This window comes from Trichoplusia ni, chromosome 7, assembly GCF_003590095.1.
Source record: "Trichoplusia ni isolate ovarian cell line Hi5 chromosome 7, tn1, whole genome shotgun sequence".
Classification (NCBI taxonomy): domain Eukaryota; kingdom Metazoa; phylum Arthropoda; class Insecta; order Lepidoptera; family Noctuidae; genus Trichoplusia; species Trichoplusia ni.
The window spans coordinates 7,902,993-7,924,609 of record NC_039484.1 but is presented as its reverse complement, the minus strand read 5'-3'; the positions used below and the strand labels follow the sequence as shown (position 1 = coordinate 7,924,609).

The 21,617-nt window shown below is 37.2% G+C and overlaps 1 protein-coding gene across 10 annotated transcripts in view; it reads right to left on the bottom strand.

Moving 5' to 3' along the window:
• The window catches only part of LOC113495989, a 116,730-nt gene that overhangs the window by 25,074 nt on the left and 70,039 nt on the right, over positions 1–21,617 (bottom strand). For 6 of the 10 annotated variants that reach the window (XM_026875025.1, XM_026875023.1, XM_026875030.1 and 3 more), the window contains 8 exons: positions 15,824–16,009; positions 6,036–6,288; positions 5,525–5,644; positions 4,168–4,335; positions 2,918–2,944; positions 2,330–2,500; positions 1,807–1,932; positions 57–264 (listed from right to left, as the gene is read on the bottom strand). In XM_026875025.1, coding sequence (XP_026730826.1) covers positions 57–264; positions 1,807–1,932; positions 2,330–2,500; positions 2,918–2,944; positions 4,168–4,335; positions 5,525–5,644; positions 6,036–6,288; positions 15,824–16,009 — 1,259 coding nt within the window. The remainder of the gene's footprint in view (positions 1–56; positions 265–1,806; positions 1,933–2,329; positions 2,501–2,917; positions 2,945–4,167; positions 4,336–5,524; positions 5,645–6,035; positions 6,289–15,823; positions 16,010–21,617) is intronic. The other 4 variants (XM_026875027.1, XM_026875032.1, XM_026875024.1 and 1 more) reach the window with 3 other exon arrangements.

Sequence of the window (21,617 nt, the reverse complement as noted above, 5' to 3'; positions counted from 1 at the left end):
TTTCGTACACTGTGACACGAGAAGTTTGTATAATATTAGTTTGATTATAAACATACTGTTAGTATCGATGTATATGGGCGTGGTGTCGTTGGGGTCCCTGAGCAGCGGCGGCACGACGGTCAGCGACCGCATCTTCTTGTCCTCGTGCTCCTGCTCGTGCAGCCCGTCCGCTATCTCCTCGAGCTCGGCCTCCGACTTCACGCGGGCCCCCAACCGGTTGAAGCGCTCCCGCTCTTCTCGCTGCTTTCTTAACTCGGGGAATACCTGCGGAGATGGTTGAGGTTTAGGCATGGGGTTCTGTCAAAGTCAGATAAATGTTATTTAAAAATTGATATGTTAAAAAGAATTTAAGATGTTTTTTGGTGTGTACTTCAATACCAAATGATTTTTAGTTTCGACTTTTAGTTTTACTAGTTTCAGTTACTGTATTTTACACGAACTGACTGTAGTGAACATTTTATAAAATGTGTTTATGTAGAATCTTATGGTACTACTAAAAGTTGAAAAGGAGAGAAGCCCCTCTTTACAACAAATTTGCCTTTTTGGAGGAAGTAATGATTTGAAGCTAGATAAAGTTGCAAGAACTATTTTGGTACTTCTTTATGCAAATAACAGTTCTTATGCTCAGAAAAAGTTGCTAGTCCCATATCCAAAAAAAGAATGACAGCAAAATCCTTACAAATTTACTCCTTGCATATTTTTTTCCCCTAATTCATTTAGAGATTCTATTATGGATCGGCATGAACTGGTTTAGAGATTTGTTTACTCATTAACTACGTCATTCTATCTAATAACAACTTAAAAACAAACTACAAGACACAAAATTACTAAACACTTTCTCTCTCTATTTACACTAACCAGCATTTTGAAAACTTCACGATTAATATAGATCGATTTCTGATGAAACTTGATTGAAGTCTAAAAATAAAACTGACGTAAATTTTTCACTCAGAGATAGTGAACAACTCTTTGACAGATTAAATATATATTACAATACTGTGACAAGTAGTGAGCTCGTCAAATGATGAATCAGAGCTGTTGAGTTATAATTAAGATAACGCATTAGCTGTTGGTACTACTTTTAACAATTATATGGTGTGACATGGGCAACACTTTATATCACAACTATAACTAGATAAAACATATTTGTTTTAAAGCACACAAGAGCACACGATATAGTTTATCGACATTTCTTCAACTAATTCAGATGGGAAATGTCGATTCCAGTGTTCTCAAAAAAAGACGTGTAGCGACGATATTATATCCTCCTTGCAGAATAAATAATTTCATTTCATTTCACAATTGAAGGTAAATATCTGTGATTCCCGATGTTATCTTCAATATTGGAGATATGTAATATTAATTCCTTAAATTAACTAACTAACTAGTTCTAGACGTGACTAAATAGTTCGGATTCCGTTTTAGCCAGAAACAAGTAAGAATCCCTGACCTGTGTTGCTTGAGTACAGGCGTTTAATACATTTACATCAGATTTCTTCCAGAAAGAGAATTTATGAAGGAATATACTAACTTTTTTATATAATCATGTTTCAACAATTATGTTAGAACACTGTTGGATAAGACCTATCGGGATTATCCGTTTTAGAGAGTAAAATACAGTGAAACTTCTTTACGCTCACCCCGTTTGATAAAACTAAAAGATCCATGACTAAATCATTTGACGGTAACGAAGAAGTGTGTCCTTAAAGGGTACATTTTGCTGTGCACCATTAACACAACTACATACTTTCAGAGCTATCCGTATCACCCTAGTGCATGTTCCAAGATATTTAGTATGTTATTTACCTTTTCAAAAAACTCTCTGTTCCTCGCATCCTTCGCTTTCCGCTTCTGGCCCTGTTCGATCCGCTCGACGCGCCGCAGCCACTCCGCCGCGCGTCTGCTGTACGCCTCCGCTAACGCATCTTCCCGCTGTGAAAAAATATGCAACACATTAGTTTATTTCTAATGACATGGAGGTTTATGTGTGATTTTGTCTAAGAAACTGCCATTAATTTTGTTATTCTAAATGTATGCTACTTCAACGAGAGTCTGCCTATACGCCAGCGTACCTGTAGCGAAAACGTAACCTGAGGATAATACTTGATATCATTGTGACCCTGGCTAGTAGCCACCACTCCAGGTTCTCAATATATTTACTAAAGAATTTATATAACCTTACTAGACAATTTCATATACACTATAATTTAATCATGAAATTACATAAAAAGCAAAAAAAGGCTATTATCTTTCTTATTATCAATCTCCTCTTCTATTCCCTCTTAAATTTATATTCTTAATCTCAAGCTTAGCCTAATTGCAAACTTACCTTTTCCGCCTCTAATTTAAGCTTCCGTATGTGTTCGGCGAGTCTTTTCCTGAAGGTCCGATGTCGCCTGATGTTCTCGTGGTAGACCTCGGTGTCCTGCGGCTGGTTGTAGAGCGGGTACAGCACGGGCGGGCCCAGGTGCGACAACACTGCGTGCGCGGACGACGCCTGCTGGGACACGCACACGTTACATACTTAGACAAGCGAGTAGGTTACAGACATACGTACACGTACTACGATACAATACTAGAACATAAAACGACGGCGGTGACATTTTAACACTGTGGAACTTTAAATAAGTGATGAATATTATAAAATGAGTTTGGAACGTTAGTATATATGTGAGTCGTGTTAAAATCCCACCTCTAAGTGAACACTGATATATGGCGAAGAGAAAACAGAGTACCAACTGTCTATAGGCACAAACTGTTCGGCAATAAATACATACATATAACTACGCGCATGCTATACAACTAACAAAACATATAATCGATACGATCTACAAAATAAAATGAAAATGAATATATAATGTCTACGAAAATAAAAGTCTTAGTACTTATAATAGTTTATAAAACAAATTATAAATACCATTTGCCGCTTATTATCCATGCTGATCTGGGAACGAAAAAAAACATAAAATGTATCAGACGTTTGTTGTCCTGGCCAAGTCATGTCGATGGAAAGAATATTGCATTTTTATACTGTGTACTAACTTAACGTTTGTCCATGATTACAGTGATAACGCAATAATATTATATTTAATACATTAATATTCAAAGTTAAAATGTTCTAATCGCTGCAATTAAAGTAAATTGTATGTCTTTACACAAATCAATCATAGACATTGTTTTGTGCAATAGCCTTTAAGACATTACAATAAACAATATTTCGACAACAGACTTAACCTATACCAGAAACATCGCCTAACTAAGTCCACCTCACATATACCTCTTCAATAAGTCCTACGGCGACCTTTTAAAGCAGTATTCTTGCAGTTGTGGAAGGATGCTACCAGTCTACTCTGTTATATACTATCTCACTTCCGCAACTGCAAGACTCTTACTTTAAGACGTGATAGAGTCCTAGGTCCGTAACTGTATAATGTATTGACTATATCCAGGTATAATCTAGAAACCTGCCTATTCTTATCGCTCTCAGGTAAACCCAGCTGATACACTATGTAGTTTTTACATTCCGTTGTGAGCATGGCGAGAGATCGTTATGAACTTCATGTATGTATGTATTATTATGATATTAAATTGACATTAGAATGACTATCTACGAATTATTTTGCAGTTCGAACAATTACTTCACTAAGAATTTATAGCTAGCGTCCAACAATTCTTTACTGGTTCAGAGCATACACAGCAATGATGTTTTATACCGTAGAAGACAATAAAAGGACATAAATGTCAAAATACTATTTGTAGAAGGCAAAAGTATTGGAGAAACGTTATTAATAGTTTCATTGGCGATGACAAATAAATAACTACGTAAGAAGTTATTTATAATGAGAATAATAGGAATGTTTTTTTTTTTTTCGGCCCTTTTATAGATCGTTCGTTTTTACGCCAGCTTTCTATGCCCTACCAATAATACATTAATAGAAACATCACAATCAAGTTTCATTTTTTTGTTTCTTGTAGTTTACTATGGCAAACAGCAGCTGGTAGTTGACGCAACTGATACATGCCCGTATTCAGCTTAAAAGATAAAACTGCAAAATAAGTCGCGTCCTCCCTACTTGGCTGACGATGGGTTGTTACTTGTTAGTTGGTGACAAGGTGATGGGTGGACTATGATGGATGAGCGCGAGCAGGATGACATAGGGTATGAACCTTTTTTCTATTCTCTGCGTAGACGCACTGCGCGAGGCTGCGATGCCGAGGCACCGTCTCCTCCGGCTCCTCGGCCCTCGCCGGCTTTGATGCAGTCTGTTCTAATTCTTCTTGCTTCTTTTTTAATTTCTGTAACGTTGATTCACATAACGCCATTTCGCGGTCCACCTGTGGGGTTTGAGATGTTGGTTATTATTGGCATAAGATTAGTTCTACAAATTGTCTCTATACTTCGTCTGAGGTTTTAACTGCTTAACTGGACCTCTTAGCGAGACTGATCAAGCCTCTATCCAATATTTTAATTTCAAAACATGAATATACATATGGAAAATTATGTAGGAAGATACGTACAACCTCATTAATCGAATTAAATTAAAGATGTATTACAATGTTATTCTTAAATAGCTTATTACAACTCAATGTAACTGAGTAGCAGTGCCGTATTATCCATAAGGCACTTTAGGCCAGTGCGTAGGGGCCCGCTATGACCGGGGGCCCACCACTATGACTATAACTTGAACCAAGGGGGCCCCCACTCCTTCGAGGCTTCGGGGCCCCTGGGCCCCAAGATCCGGCCCTGTTCAGTAGAAAGAATTAAAGTTGGTACAGTTGGGCAATGGATAATAACAAATATCACTGTACTATACTTAAGATATAAAAGATCCCCGAATACATTCGGTTTTTTTAAAGCTAAACGTGCAAAGCTCTGATAGTTTTTATTGACGGCTGTATTCAGCTAGATCTGTTTGTTAGCGTTAGGATAAACGATGTTATTATTCTAGCTATTATAGCCGTAATGGCCTCCACTTTACACAAGTTTTGAGTTATTGCCATCCATCAGGTGTATTAAGGTATCGCCATTTTTATATTAAACATTATATTTCTCGCTATTTTGTATTTTTGCTCATTCGTTTCAAATTGTTTGCGATAAGTGGACGGATTAAAGTTGCTAGATGCCATTTAATAATTTTGAATCATAATCAATCAAAATAGAAGGGAGACAAATTTAGTAGAAGGCTTTCCGCAAAGACATAGCACCAAGAACTCCCGTCTTGGAGCTATGACCCAGTGTCTGATGATTTAAAAGACTAAAGGTCACATGTATTTGGTCTACTGAGCATATGAAGTTGTTTTACCCTCAAGTTGCAGTTACACATTGGTCGTAACATTATCTTAGTAGTAGTTACTACTCCAAATTTATCAATAGCCAATTGAGACTTTGGCCTACCTTATACATTGTTATACTTGAATATGATAACAAGGACTTAACAGGCTCTTTGTCAAAGGTCTGACAACTGTGACTAACAGATCAAAACTGAATTTCAGACCAATGAATCTTCGGCAAAATGGTGTTTACCTTGGATATTTGTTGTAATAATTCATCCTTGGTGGTTCTGAAGCTCTGGTCCTCGACCGTGGGCTCCGAGGGCGGGTTTGGAGACAGCACTTCCACTGTGCTGTACTGGTTCACCGGCTCCTGAAACGTAAAGTTAAAGATAATGTTAATTGTAAGTTGTTTCAAGTATAGCTTTTAGGTTATATCGTAGTTTTCAGTTTGCTTTGGATGTTTTTTCCCATATTGATGCTATCTAAAACTGTAGTAAGTAACGAGGTTAATTAGTTAAGTAGTATTATTTAGGTGTCAAGCAGATATTATTGAAAAGACTGCATGTGAGAAAAGGAGCCTCAGCCTGTGAGGGACTGCTGGTTAACTTCTGTTTACCATTCCGAGGATATGGTTTGATTTAGGACTGACTTTTATGATCCACATAAGTCACATATATCGACCAGAACAGATTGTTTATTTGCCTGCCAATTCCAAAGCTGCTATATTATAATGTTTCTGACTTGTGAAGAGGAATACTGACCCTAGTATCAACCCTAAGCGGCTGGTGGTGCGGCAGTGGTGTCCGATCAGCGGTGAGCCTGATCTTCTTGAAGGGGGGCGGGTCCGCGGGCGGCGGGTGGTGCGCGGCGGGCGCGGGCGGCGGCAGGTACGCGGCGCCCAGCAGAGACACGCGCCCGCCGCGGTACTCGCCCGCGCCCACCGCACCCGCGCCCACCGCGCCCACGCCGCCCACCGAGCCCACCGCACCGCCGCCGCGGACGTAGCTGCTGTCCCTGGAACATCACAAAACACCATTAGATACTATCGCACTTGGCAGTGTAACATCCAACCACCCTGTGACGTAGGGCATCATCGAAAGAATTCCACATCCTCAATCAAAAACTGAAGAAAAACGGGCGCCATACCAGTATTTTTGACGACGTTTAATGGATTCCATTAAGCTGCACTCTGGAGTGTAAAGCCGCAATCTAAATTGCATCATACTGAACAATTTTCAAGTAATAATTATAAACTGGAGGTCCAGCTACGCAGTGGCTATGAAAGGAGTTGGGCCACAACCCCATACTACAAATGATCTCATTCAATCTCAATGAGAGGTAACCGTGAAAAATTACTTCTATTTTGACGTAGAGAATTAATGGAACAAGTTTATTCAAGTTTTCATCCTTAACAAAGGAGGAGCCACCCCATTTGAATTGAAATTAAAATAACGACGCAAAATAGGGGTTATAAGAACAGCCGGTGGGCACGCATATGTTGCATATGTCCGAGGGTAGCTAAGTGCAGGGGGGAAAACGAAGAGCCTTGATGCACTCTACGAACGAAATAGAGTATAATATTACAAAATCAAGAATATAACTTGATACGATTGAAAAGTCTACAGATTTGAAGACTGGTTAAAACGAGTTTCCTTGATAAGAACCAGGAAGTCTTCAGATTACGTAACAATATATTACACAATGTGATAATAATTCATTCTGTTTGCTTATCGGGAATTCATATCGATTTTCATTGCGAAAGTGCACACTCACGATGCACCTAGATAATTCATATGGTAACAAGACCCACGAAAGTTCGACAAATACCAAACTAGTACAAATATCGCAGTTTCAGCGTTTAGAAAACGTCGTAAGTAAATGCATCGAAAATGAAACAAACGAGTGTTGCCATAGATGAAATACAAAGCAGACGTAAGTTGTTTTTCATATAAGGTAATTTAAATTTAAAGTTTAAGAGTAATATTTTAAACTGGTTCTAGTATTTAATATGTGTCTGGAATTTACATGTTATTTCCTGGTATCACAGACTATTACAGCATAAAAACAAAATAAACAAAACTAGAATACGAAAATGCTCAGCGTATCTGTATAAAGTAGCACAAGAAACTTAGTGATCTCAAGTCTCAACTACAAGAGAGGCGCCATTGTCGTCTAGGAATCTTAATTGTGGCCCCTATTAAGTCGATTAAGTGCGCGGAAAAGGCACGGCGAGGGCGAGAGTAGTCTAAAAATAGATTAAATGATCTAACTTCTTTTTATTTACCCATTAGCTTGGCTTTGTTACGCGAAATAGCAGTTTTAATTAAATAAGTACAAAAGTCATTCAGTTACGTGTGCTCCAAAGTGTTATTTTTACTCTCTCGTATTACGGTTATTGTTGTCAATATCTTAGAACAATATAAAAGCGCTATAAAATATTTATTTGTTTATTTAATCTTTCGTATACAATAGTGGTACATAAGGCTGACAGCCGCAGGGCATTATCTACCAGTCTACCAAATATAATGTATGTACATGTAATAAATCTGAATTTAGATGAAAGATTGCTACATGTACAATCTCTGTTGTCTGCAGTCCCGTTTTTAGCGACGATGCCTTTGGTGCGGTAATAATACCTCCTTGTCGGGATGCCTTTAAATGTCAACCGTCAACGACCTCAATTTAAAAACTGTTTCACACTCCGTGCAACAGATGGCAGGCATAGCGCCATTTTTAGCACAGACAGCCTTTCAATCATGCTAATATGCCAGCCTTGAAAATAAGCTATGAATATTATGTGCAAGTTTCTCATTATATACTCACATATGAACTATTACAGTTTGAATTATATTGGAGTCAAATCCTTGCCATTACGCACGAGAAAAATATGGAAAGCAGTCACCATCTCAAATAAGTACCTACCAATACTGAACACTTCCATCAATACTGTAATAATTTTAGAACAGTTTACTATCATCAATATCTAAATACTGATTACTATAAATATAGATTTATTCTTTTGGAAACTCTCCATGTAGCGTTTGTCATTGTCAATATGACAGACACTTTATTTTTATTTACAAGCAAGCAAAGATCAATGATCGTATACAGCCTTGTAACTAAGTAGAAATAAAAGAAAATGTCTAAGCACAGTGTAATAAAACAATGAAATCACATTTTATCTCTTAGCGAAGTAGGAAACGTAGTCATGAAAGGCTGTGAACCAAGTCGTGGAAACATGTTATGTTACACGTAGTTCGAGATTGAGATGCATTTATTTTATACTCCGTCGAGTGTTAAACTTTCACCAAAGTTTAGAGATGACGTAATGAACATGGCGGGTTGTGAAAATAATGCGTAGGTATTGTTAGTAATCTGCGGGCGATCGCATGCCGAGACAGGGAAGGCCAAGGTTGCGCGCGGGGGGCGGCTAACTGTAGCCGAGAGAGCGCCGCGCCGGCCGCCGACGCAGGGTCGCAACCATACACAAATAAGTGCATGCGACGGATATTCACGTTATTTTCGATCTCATGAGACTTACTGAGCCTTATGCGTTTATATTAATACCTGCCTATGTCATATAGTCTTCCATTGTTTTCATTTACAAAGAACAAGACAATGTATTAAAATGTTACCCTTCGTTCTAAAGTTAGGTGAACAGGTACTTCAGATACGTTAACTTGGCTTCTAGTACTATCCCAATCGGACGTACAACAAAATTCCATTCTTATGCCAAACAGAGTTACATTTTAAGAAGTCGCTACAGATAAGTACCGTAGTATCGTACAAATGTGTTACGTGACGTTCTAGTGATGTTGGCAGCCCTGTCGGCGGGCGCGTTCGGTTCAATGTTTATTTTTTATTATTATTCAGCGCGCGTCGCGGGCCGGCTACCACGTGGTGGCCAACGTGGCGCGCTAAATACAGACGCGGCCGTATTGTCGTCGCGTATCGCCATCACGGTTACGTCATACTCTGTCTATAGCATTAGGTTATTTTTTAAACAGGATGAGATTGCATTGAATGTGGATTTCGTCGGTTCAAAGCCGATTCTTGGGAGTGGTGGCCGCGTGAATATTAAGGCGAGTTTGTGGAGGCGCTAGTCTATCTGAAACAGGTTTGGTAATTTGATTCGTGGGCGAGACTGACTGGTATTCTGTCGCTGTTGCAATAATTGACCACGTTGATTGTTGTAGTGTCGGTCACGCCTGACTATAGCGGTTTTAGCCTATAGATGATATAAGGTAACACTAAAATCCTTGCGCGGTCTCGACCGAAAAATGGTTTCTGAACCTCTGTTACATACATTCATGACACATTTTTAAAACTGAACGAAATACGGCCAAAGGCTATTAACGATAATCCGAGGACTGGGTTATCTTACATGTAACATATAGAATGCGTAGCTAAACTAAACTGCTAAACTACAGATAGTGGAGTATTAATTACACAAGGCTATCGATGACATGATTTATCTGTTATATCATTTCCGATAAGTCGACGTATATACGATTGCTAACGAATGTGAGACTAATGCCTTTTACTTTATTAATATTAAATGCAAATATACAATGTAACTGTCAGGGCTAGAACACGTGGCTATGAATCATAAGCTCAGATAATTTAATTATATCTCCAATGGAATATTATTTCCGTAGGTTTATTGCGTTTTTTAACTGTTCCACAGTTTCTTTTATAATTTTGTACTTGAACTTGAAGCATAAGAAATAGTTCGCTAGCTAAGAAGTTATGCAGCATTTTTTTGTTTTTCTGTAATGCTAATACGCTTTGCAAGACAACACAGTCGTATCATGTTAACCCTACCGTAAAATAGTAATAAAATAAAGCAGCAAGAATATTTTAATAAGCCACACGTGTTTACGATGATTACGAATGAAGGTGATTGAGCTAGGCTCGTCGAAAAAATATCGATACATCGATATATCGATATTATTTTTTCAATGTATCGATATTTTTGAGCGATATTTAATGTTTCGATGTATCGAGGTATCGATATAAAATTACAAGTATTGAAAAGGTATAAAAATCGATATTTTTTATAATTAAAAATCCTAAAAAAGAATACTTTTTTTATACTAACATTTTTTAACAAATTACATTTTTTTTGTCTTTGGTCGACTCGATTTACTGCGTTTTAATTTGGTACTTAAGTTGGCAACTCTGTCTGTCAATTTTATTTCAGTGTCAGTGTCTGTGCTTCAACTATCCGTCTGTTATCGGTAATTCCGTATTATAACCTCAACGCGAGCGTATTTCTGCCTGCACTTGAGTTGATTATAGTTCTCAAACAATCTAACTAATTAAATCAATAATTAATTCACGTATGTGAACAAAATAATTCGAGCATTCCAGTCATGTCTAGTGTTGTATGGAACTTTTTCAAAAAAATAGACAGACAAAACGTTTCATGTAATGTGTGTGGGAAAATATATAAAACCAGTGGCAATACGACGAATTTATCTACACATCTTAAAAATAAGCATCACCATGCGTTTTTGCAACTTAAAAATAAAAACTCAACATCCCCTTCCAGACCCTCGCTTTAAGCGTATTCATTTTAATTCAGCACTAGTTGTTTCCACTGCAATAACCGCATTGTCAAAAGAAATACGTTTAGAACATAGACGTAGAGGACAACTTTCGCCTGAACTCAGACCCACAACCACTACCATAATTCCAAATTCAGAAAATTCTTCGCCGTCGTTGTGGTCCGGACATGAAAAAATTATGATAAATATTGCTGCAGCAGCCTCCAGTTTACTTTCAACCAGTGATGGTATGCCTAGCGAACTAAAGCAATATCTAGATCAGCCTATAATACCCAGAAAAGAGAATCCAATAAAATTCTGGTTTGACGGTCGTCATTTTACCCCAGTCCTTTCCGACATAGCCCTGAAGTATTTAATATCGCCTGCGTCCTCGGTTTCCTCAGAGAGAGTGGCATCCGCTGTAAATCTCGCAGTACCAAATAACAGAAGTCGGCTTACAGCCGAGCATATAAACCAAAGGGTTTTTCTAATGTCAGTATCAGATAAATATTGGTTTAATTAATAAATATTATAAATAATTAATATTTTTTATTGTTGTCCTTGATTTGAAAAAATTAAAAATGATGTCTATTGATTAGTATTTATCTAGTAATGTAAGATGATTGAAGTAGATTAGGCTAAATATTTTTTTTTCCTATCACACCGATATATCGATATATCGATATTTTTAAATAAAAATATCAATATCGATATTGATATATTCAAAAATTATCGATACAATATATATCGATACTTTATTGCATTTCCGACATCCCTAGATTGAGCTCAAACATTGCGTGTACGCGTGTAGCTATTTTTATAGTTTCGAGTACAGGAAAAAATACAAAAATTCACAGGCGGTGGAACTAATGTGATATTTCCCACGTTTTTGTTGTTGATATTGGCAGTATTGATGAGGTTAGTTCTTAATTGCTTTTTTAAGAGCCAATTGTTCGTATCATCCCAATCAATACATTTAACATGAAAATTGATTGCACAAATTTAAACTTTTGATATTTTTCCGTATTTACTATCTAATTCATATATAAAACCACATGTAATACACAACTTTGTAGACTTATTTCGAGAACTGAGTAAGGCAGGTGGTATTGCTAAAAATACTCGAGCGAGTAAACTGCATGTGAATGATATTTGTCGGGCTATTTCTAACATCCTTCATATGTATAATATAATCAGTGGCTGGACCGGGGCCAGATGTTTGTTTTCAATGCTCTACTTGCAAATAAATAGCACTGGCAATCAAATTTTTGCATGCCGACAGTAAATAGAGAACTACGATTTGACAAAGAAATAAAAAAAAAGTTGGAGGTTATTTACGTGGTATGGGTACACCTGCTGTTGCCTGTGAAATATAAACATTCATCCACAGCTTAAGCCTAAAACACATGACTCTCCTTTTGGGCATCACGACTATATTCACAATTAACACTCGTTTTAGTTTCGTCTTTTAGTATTAGTCTTTCTACGCTTGATAATTCAATTCTTGAGAAAAATAAGTAGAGTTGCTATGAAGAAGAAAACCAGGGGATTATTAAGAATACTAGTTCTTATCTGGCCTTCATCAAATTCTAAAGATTTTGTATGAACTTATTGTGTCAATTATACAATGAGGGCAGAAGGGATCAAGGGAACGGCTGATCCGCTCCCATTGTGCAAACGACTTACGAAATGCAACCTTATTGCTTTGAACTAAAGGTCAATGAAAGCTTCTTCTTTTCATCGAGTACTCTTATGCGTATGTAGAGTCTGTGTACAATGGATCTCAAAAAGTTTAAGGTATTTTAAGTTTTAATCTATGGGCTGTGCATTGTATAGAAATCTTTTGATAGAACACAGATGTGAACATTTTGTGAGTCGTTGTAAAAAGAGAATCAAAATTTAATATCTCAGTCATAATGTTTTGTCTAAATATGTATGCATAGGAAAAAAGTGGGTTTTCAGATATCTCATGAAAATTAACAGGATAAGGCAGAGAGAATTATTGTAGTTATACTTAATCAGATTATTACAAAACAAAGTTTTATAACAAATAAAACAATACAAGTTCGCACGGTGAAATCTGAGTCCGTTTGAAGATGTAAAGGTAAATAGACTATACGTACTGGGGTTAAGGGCGACTTTAGCTTGTATTGTCATGATGAAATCTCAATTATTAAGTGTGTGTATTGTGCAAAAACATTGTAATCGTTTCCCATGGCGGGTATTGTCGTCGCTAGACGGGCATTGCATCTCCCAAGCCTGACACCACAAGTAGGGCTGGAACACTTCAGTAAACAGATATATCGGCATAATTTAAAGATCGTATTTAAGAACGTCTTTAACTAATTTAATAAGTCTTGAGCCCCTTATAATAGACGGTTTAGTCTATATCTATGTACTTTCTTAATTAACGTGAGACACCGCTCGTGACGAAAAACGGAATCCAAATGTTAAAATCTGAACTCGCCGACCCGCAGTGAGCTAGCGTGGTGATCCATGCTCAAACCTTCTCTATACGGGAACAGGCCAATGTCCAACAATGGGAAGTATCTGGGCTGGTATTATTATATCTATGTATGTCAGTGTACATAACTACAATGTAAATTCGTGTACGAGTAAAGAGCACGAGAGTAGTTCGTCATGTATCTTCTATCTTGTGACAGACGTGGCCGCCTATTGTTTGCTAATCATAAACCATATTAGCAGACGCTCTAACCGAAAGATAACAACTCTTTGTCCGATAATAACGGCCCTGTAATAAGTCTCTTTTGTTATTCAGTTCAAGGTCGATATAGGAACAAACATTTTCAAGATACTAATTAAAGTATGTTCCATCTTAAAAGTTCGCAGTTTTAATAGCACGCATAATAATTACATGGAATTGTAATTTCGCGAAACACTGAACGTAAATCAAATAACGTCACGGTTCTTTTAAATAGACGAGAGTAAAAAATATATAAAAACAAGGCCGATGTTTTTGTAAATTACCGAGTACTTGGCCCGGGGCGCGGGCCATGTTCGAAATTTAATCATAATATTTAGCGAGGACTTTGTTATTGGACAACCCTAGGCGGTACAATAGTGTTGTTTCCTTATCTCGGTGTAATGTCGGTTCACATTGTTTTGCCTGTACGCCGAGTATAATCTGCGTAAAAGTACCATGACAGCTCTTAAACTGAAAACCCAAGAAAAACACATTCGGATGATGACATAATTAACCGCCGCTAATGCTGGCTTCCATATCAGATGTTTATTAGGCCTAATGGCTGCAATTTTAGCGATTACGTTGGTTTTATAGTAGTTGGGGTGTTACGTGAGCTTTGCGTGTTTTTGCCGTAGTTACTTGCCGAGTTTTCTTTTATCAACAACACCATTGAAAGTTGAAACATAAGAAAAAGTGCAATTAAGCGACAAAAGAAAATTAAAGTGGTGTTTCCTTGTTCGTAACGATCTCGGTAACTAGTATTGCGAGTGCATTTCTTTCTGATGCCAACACGAAGTAATTACTACAAGTCTGTCTAGTAATTTAGATTTTACTGCTGAACGTGTCGTTTCCCCGAGACTATCCAGCCGACTTTATTGCTTTGCGTAATGAAAACATACGACTCGTTGCGTTTCGAATTACGCAAACGTTCTTATCGTTTCAAAATGTTCACACAGATATTGTAAATCGGAAAGTTAATTTTGCACAAGTTATATTTTTCCTTACATGGCTACAATGGTATCTTGCATATTATTGGTAGTTGTATAAGTGTTCCCATGTTGGTTCTCAGATAATGGTTATGAATGACAACAAGAGCGCTTGATATGCAGTGCAGGTCGCACGTGATGCTGCTTCACAACTACGTGACCCGACCGTTAATGTGCACGTAGATAGCTAAACTTTGCGATTCCACTAAATGTTTACGGACAGTTTGGCTATTGTTTTATTGTTTTAGCAAGAAATGGGAATGCGATGAATACTCCAGGCTTTTAAGCTTAGATAATGCTTAATACTTAAATGTTTCATAAAGTAAACGCCTCAAGAACTTTTTCCTAAGAACAACGTCATAAAACTATCGACGATTATAAATAACGGCGGATTTGCCAAACATTCTAAAAAGCAAATTCGTGTACGAGCAAACTTAGTGCGTATACGCACATGTATTACACGCATTGATTATGCTTAAAAGAGAGGACATAACTGTGTATGTAATGTACGAGGATTTTAAAGTTGCCGCACCCAAAAACGTAGTTGGTTTAACGTACCAATCCAAACAACAGTGTGATAATTAAAGAAATTGATTCTAAACAACATAACAACTCATTTTCTATTGTGTTAGTTCTTTAAGTTACACTTTGATGTAGCAGGAAATCATGTTTAAAGTTTTGTCTTTTGAAAACAAACATTACATTGACTGTAATCAAACATAGAATATTTTTATAACAATTTACGTGAGCAAAACTTGTCTCATACATTATTGTTAATCGCTCGTTCTTGACTCGACTAACTGCGTGCGGTATCTATATTCAGAAATTATAGGTTATCTAGATAAAGCAAGCAATATAATTCATTTGTCTAATGTCTTGATCACGACTTTATCAAAGAAGCATTAGTCTGAACATATATGGAGGTTATCGTTCAACATTACTGTGCATAAAGTGCTAGTCTGCACAAAGCAGGTGTATTATTCTAAAACTTCGTTAAATAACACGATCCCGTCTCTCTCACAGTCAATAGTTTATTATTATCTGAAATTGTAGTCGGTCGCAGATGGCCAGTCTACGTCACGAGGCGATGAGTACAAAAAATAAAACGAGAGAAAAAGCGACCCCACCGTATGTGCCCCTATAGTAAGACCGGTTTGCAGTAGAAAGGCATCTATCTCGTATTGGTCCTTACAGGACGTGTTTACACCTTCTATGTGGATAGCTACTAGACGGTTAATAATGAGATTTTTCTGGATTTGTAGGAAACATAAGTAATTTCGGTGGAGATTTGAGGGTATGGATAGACCTACCTATATGATAGTGCCGCTGATCCATATCCTGGCTGCAGGCGCAGCTGTGCGGGGGGGTAGGGCTGCGGGGCGTAGGGCGCCGCGGGCGGCGGGCGGGGCTGCGGCGGCGCCACCACAGCCCCGGCCGCCGGCTTGCCGCCGTACGCCAGCGCGCCGCCGCCGTGCCCGTGATCCGTCTGCCCGGGCCTGGAACAAACACACACAATTCACTATACAGTCAATGAACTACACCGAACACTAGAAAATACTTCAAAACTCTAAAGCTACCTTTTATAAAGGCAAGTTTCACAGTAAACATTTATCAGGATCGGCCCACATTGACATGACATCAAGCGATAGTAATAGAGCATGCTAAGCAGACATATTAAACTTTATTATTAATATTGAAACACGCTGGTATACAAGTCATTACACCAACGTGTTTCGTTACTAATTAAACTACGTATTAGACAGCTTGCCAACTCATGTCACCGTCAAAATATCATTACGATGGGTGAAATGTGAGTATTCCCTGCCTAAGTGCGAACTAGAGCAATAAATATGAACATGAAATTATGGATGAAAAAGGCAGGTTGGCCTCGTAAAACAAATCAATGGACGAAATAAAGAAAAACGTACATAAAACGCGTTTTTCGATGTGAAAATTACGCCTCAATGGTTGTTGTATTAAGAACGCGTTGGTTTTCGATTTTGTTTCAATTCGTTACTCTGGCCCGAGTTACCGAGGCGAAAAGTAATTCGATTAATCGCAGACCATTTTCAGCAAAAGGCGGGAGGCTAAAAGCTATAATTAGCCAAAGGTCTTTTGGACTTTGATCTGACATTATGCTAAACATCAAAGTAATTAGCTGCACGTAGTATGGCACACAACACGATAATGTTGAGGTTACATTTTTACCACCATATTCTTTGGTATATGAAAAGCACGATAATGGGTAATTACGAAATCCTGGCATATTTGAAGCATGCCGTTATTATTACGCTATAATGTGACCGATATCCGCTCGCGAATCACTCTGACGCACGGGTCGGTGACCCCGCATACGGGATGGCGGGCTGGTAACACCGGATGACCATAAAAAATGTTGATTACGTTATATAGGTTTAGGTTATATTTATTCTGTCGGACAAGGTGTTTAATCGCGTGCTTTTGTCCTACTTTGTAAAGAAAATATTTAAACTGCGTAACATTTTAAAAAATGAGAAGTGTTATAACCTCATTAGTCAATTTATTTTTTTATTATATGTATATCTTGTTCTGCTTTCTGTGTAAATAATAACAGCTAAAACATAGGATTATACTTTATATCAAGCTGATGTCTCGTCTTTAGCCAACTAACTCTCATTTTGGAGAGGACCTTATAAAAGAAAGAACTTTAAAGATCTTTGATGGTGCTTAGATCTGCATTCACAGAAAAGATTCTCAAGACATACTGAATCTGACAGTTACCAATACACCGGTTGTAAACATAATATTCTCTATGAATTCTAGTTTTACAATCCATTCGGTAGTTTTCATGAACAAAGGTGTTCTGTGTCTGCATCGGCGGTGTGTCACTGTCCCTCAAATAACACGAAGTCTGGGTCAACTCGGTCACTAGCAGTCGTAAATATGACATGAAAATTTATTACACCAAACGCACGTTAAAATAATGGAATTCGTCTAAAGTCTAAACAGACTAATAAAACTAAGTAAAAGGTTAATGAGTCATGAAACTCAATTAAGTAGTTAGCATATTATCAAGAAAGACGTACTTTGTAATTAAATTTGTTTTGATTAAGTCATCGAGTACAAATTAGGCTAAATAACAGTTATCACGCTATTATTAGCATGCGAACGTAAATCGTGGGTTATTTCTGTTGCTGGCGGGTGCTGGCTGCTTCCCTACATTTTATTAATTTCCATAAAAGATACATTACCTCGACACATATTACGTCGCGCCCTCAATTTATTGTCTAAAAAACGTAAGAATGTTTTTATTCGTTCGTTCATCCGCGTTTTCTATACCGTTCTTGTTTCTATTGTAATGATAGTTTTGCGTGTCTTGGGAGCTCGAGGGGAGTAGAGCAGCGGTTGGATTCCCCATAACACTGTTATTTATGGTGTATTTTGTGGGTTACTTAGATCAGCTAGCTTCTTTTTTTTTATAATGTGAGCTAGACTCGTGACGCGACTTAACCGCATCTTCACTGAACTATACACGGTTTGTATTGGTTTCTTGTAGTAAAATTGAGAAATTAAATATTGTAATTTCGTATTTTCGTGTTGTTTAGATGGTAACATAAAATATGTTTTGTCTACGCTTCGCAGGGTCGTCCTACTTACAGACTTGGCAAAGGATAGAAATAACTATCCCATAAGAAAAAATGCTGTCATATTTTCAGAGGCTTTTAAGCACCGTAATGGCTAAACCTAAAATATTTTCCCTAAGTAAATTATTTATTTTTACCGCAAAATTGTGAAAGGAATTTTCGAGAATTTACCTAAGTGCTTACAAGAGACGATATGAACTCAGCTGCTGTTGTATCTTACGTATAAAATAAAGTCATTTGCAAATTCACAAAGTACAGAACGATGGCTTTCTCATACATAACTATAAAAGTATCACGAAAATAAGATATCAACACTGAAAATTAGAAAGAAATGGACACGTAATAAGTAATGCTTGAAGAAAAGAAAACTCATAGAGACCTATACATATAAAGATACCCAAGACATTCCGGGATATTCAGTCAATCTGAGAATTTAAGCACGTTACGATAAAATAGAGACAGCACACATTCGTTGCTTGTTTACGCGCGCTCAGTTTGAACGGTTTATTTTTAATGTCTCGCCTTTACCCTGTACTCCGTCATCACTCGTTTGAATAAATAAGCACTCCTGTGTAACAGCATACCGATTGACGAAACATCCAGGGTCCCGATTCTGCTATTTACAATGGCCGATTAATGAATGGCAATTGGCTTAAAGTTGAAATTATTCCTATTCTCTTAAGCATTTTGTCACGACAATAATTGTAAATTCATTGTATTGACCTTGAGGGTGCCGTATCGTACTGAATTTCCAATTATTGAGTAAGAAAATGCTTAAGAGAATACAAAAAAATACATTTTGAGCCAATTTTCATTCATTCGTCGGCCATTGTAAATAGCAGAATTGGGGCCCAGGGCAACTACAGACAGTTAGTATATTTAATATTGAAGCGGGATGCTGCTCTACATTGTGTATAGGTATTTCGCTTACACAACTGCAATAATTTTGTTAAAGTAGGGTCCTTGGCAGATGTGCGCTGAGTCACACCATTGTGTGCCCAGGTGACTGACTTCCTCACTTCACACCTTACGCGCTTACCTGACTAAGTGACATTTAAAAGGATATTATAATGTACTATACGATTTGTAGCCAAAATGTGTATTTCTTGTAGAGAACTTCTTCTAGAGGAAACTGAGAGGAGACTGTTTCTAGATTTTGGATGATGTAATTGATTGGTTTATACGGATGTACAAATACTATATTTTTATATTACTAAAGTCACCAGTTGAGCAGATTTGCACCATATTCCTGCGAATCAGTTTTCAAAAACCGTTGACCCTGTCATCGAAAAGGAATGGCAAAGATTCAAGAAATATCGCGACTTTCCTGTTTGGACTTCTTTTATATCCGAAATATATGACTCAATATTAGTATGGGATTACCGCCAAACTTCACGACTGCCGCAGTACGAAAACAAAAAGTAAGCGTGGGTGTTGTAGATGTATAATAAGTAGCTACGTAACCGGTATCATGATACATTTGTCCTCTATGTTACGTATTCTGGTATTTGACATAACATTCAGAATAGGCAAAAGTTGTATAATGCAAAATATTTATCAGAAAAAGTCAAACTCTTTTTAATTTGCCGAAGCCTTAGAGATATTTAGCTACATGGCAAAATACAAATAACTTTCAAATTTCATATCGTTGCAAAAGTACTCCACAATAGTTAAGTACGTAGCCTTATAAATATTTAAGGTTTTTCTTCGAATCAATTCGACTTTCTAAAAAACAAGACTGCGAAGTTTGCGGCAACAAACATGTCAATAAACGAAATTTATCGCCGTCTATTCTTGGAACAGCGACATCTATGGGTAATTGTTAAGTAACTGGGCCCCGACTCTGCTATTTGCCCCGATTCTGCATCGGTCATTTTAAATAGCAGAAGTGTGTTATGTGCCTTTAAATATAAGTCATGTCTTCTGAGAATTATGAGCTGTAACTTATAAATATCTCAATTTGTCGTGAATTCGTGATGAACTGTGATCTTTAATATTGATAAACTATGTGTTATTTTAATCACAAATTTTACCCTCAGATAGATGATAACGTAATCAAATGGATATCATTACAGACCCAAGTTTATAATTAATGATTAATTTTCAGCTATCTAGTTAGCGTTGTATCTTCAGACCACTTCCGATCAAGATTTAAGAGGAACAAGAAGGGGATTTGATTCTGAACGAAACCAGAAGAAAAGCAGAATTAGTTGACCTGGTAAAACGTGGTATGCTATACGGTAATACAGAACAATGTTGTGAAAGAGAAACACCGCGGCATCGGCAGTCGCGTGACGCTCATACTCAATCGGTCGTGACCATGCGCACGTACACTCAACAAGAAAAGCAGTCTTACTATGATATTTATAACACCTTTATTGCCTTTAATTAAGGTTCGTATTTGTAATACATTTTGACGCAATATGTGGTCCAGTGTACAACGTACATGGAAGACTAGACTTGGTAATGGTTACGAAATGTTTGCACGAGTCATGCTGGATATAACTATCTTTAGTGTTTATAAAAATATGGATTATTAATCATACAAGTACCTACAATTTTAATCAATAACAAAAATGACGCCGTGTTTTTGCTGTTTTGCAACTTTAGACTTTCGTGTGGTATCAGATAAATGTTGTTATTCGATACCAATCACGAGTTCTGTTTACAAAATTGATTACTACATTATACATTTGTTTTGTTATTATTTAAGGAAAATATGAAGAGGAAGCTTGGAATTTAAATAGAACAGCTTGTGATCATGGTTCAACTTCGTCCGTTATTAATATGAACGCCATTGCCTTGCGATGGGCATAACCTGTTATGTGACTTGTCAACTAGTTGTCACTGAGAATATCTATCTAGGCATGTTCATACAATGTAGCCTTAACGCTATCTACTTAAACATGTTTTCTTATCGTTTATTGGCATGTGGTCATAACCTTATTAGTGTATCACAAATTATCGTCAAAGGAAAAACCAAGGAATTACAGAGTTTTATTCGCGGACATTTATTTTAAATTGGTAGTAAGTGTAGATCAATAAAAAACTTCTTAATTAGTTCGGTCATTTTTGGTAAGTAATGGCCAACACGTCGTTTTGCGTCTGCGCACAAGCGAGCTGCGCGCGCGCCGCCCACGTGTCGCCCTAACCTTGGCGCTGCAACTGTCAACTTTTAACATATAGCTACACGTCACCAAATTAACTTGGATACAACTGACACACATTTTATAAAAATAAATTCCAACAATAATGCTGTTTTGTTCAATAATTGAAAGGCGTATGTGGTTTACCTTAAAGAGATAAATAAATAAGGAAATATTTTTTAAATGTAGATAAAAATGCAGTCAATATTGGGGATTATGTCTATCTAAGCAACGATGATAATCTGCATATCATTATTAAGACGGTTTTTTTACAATGATTTGAAGATTTTCACGATTACAAATCTGATCAAGAAGGCTTTTTAAATTTATTTTTT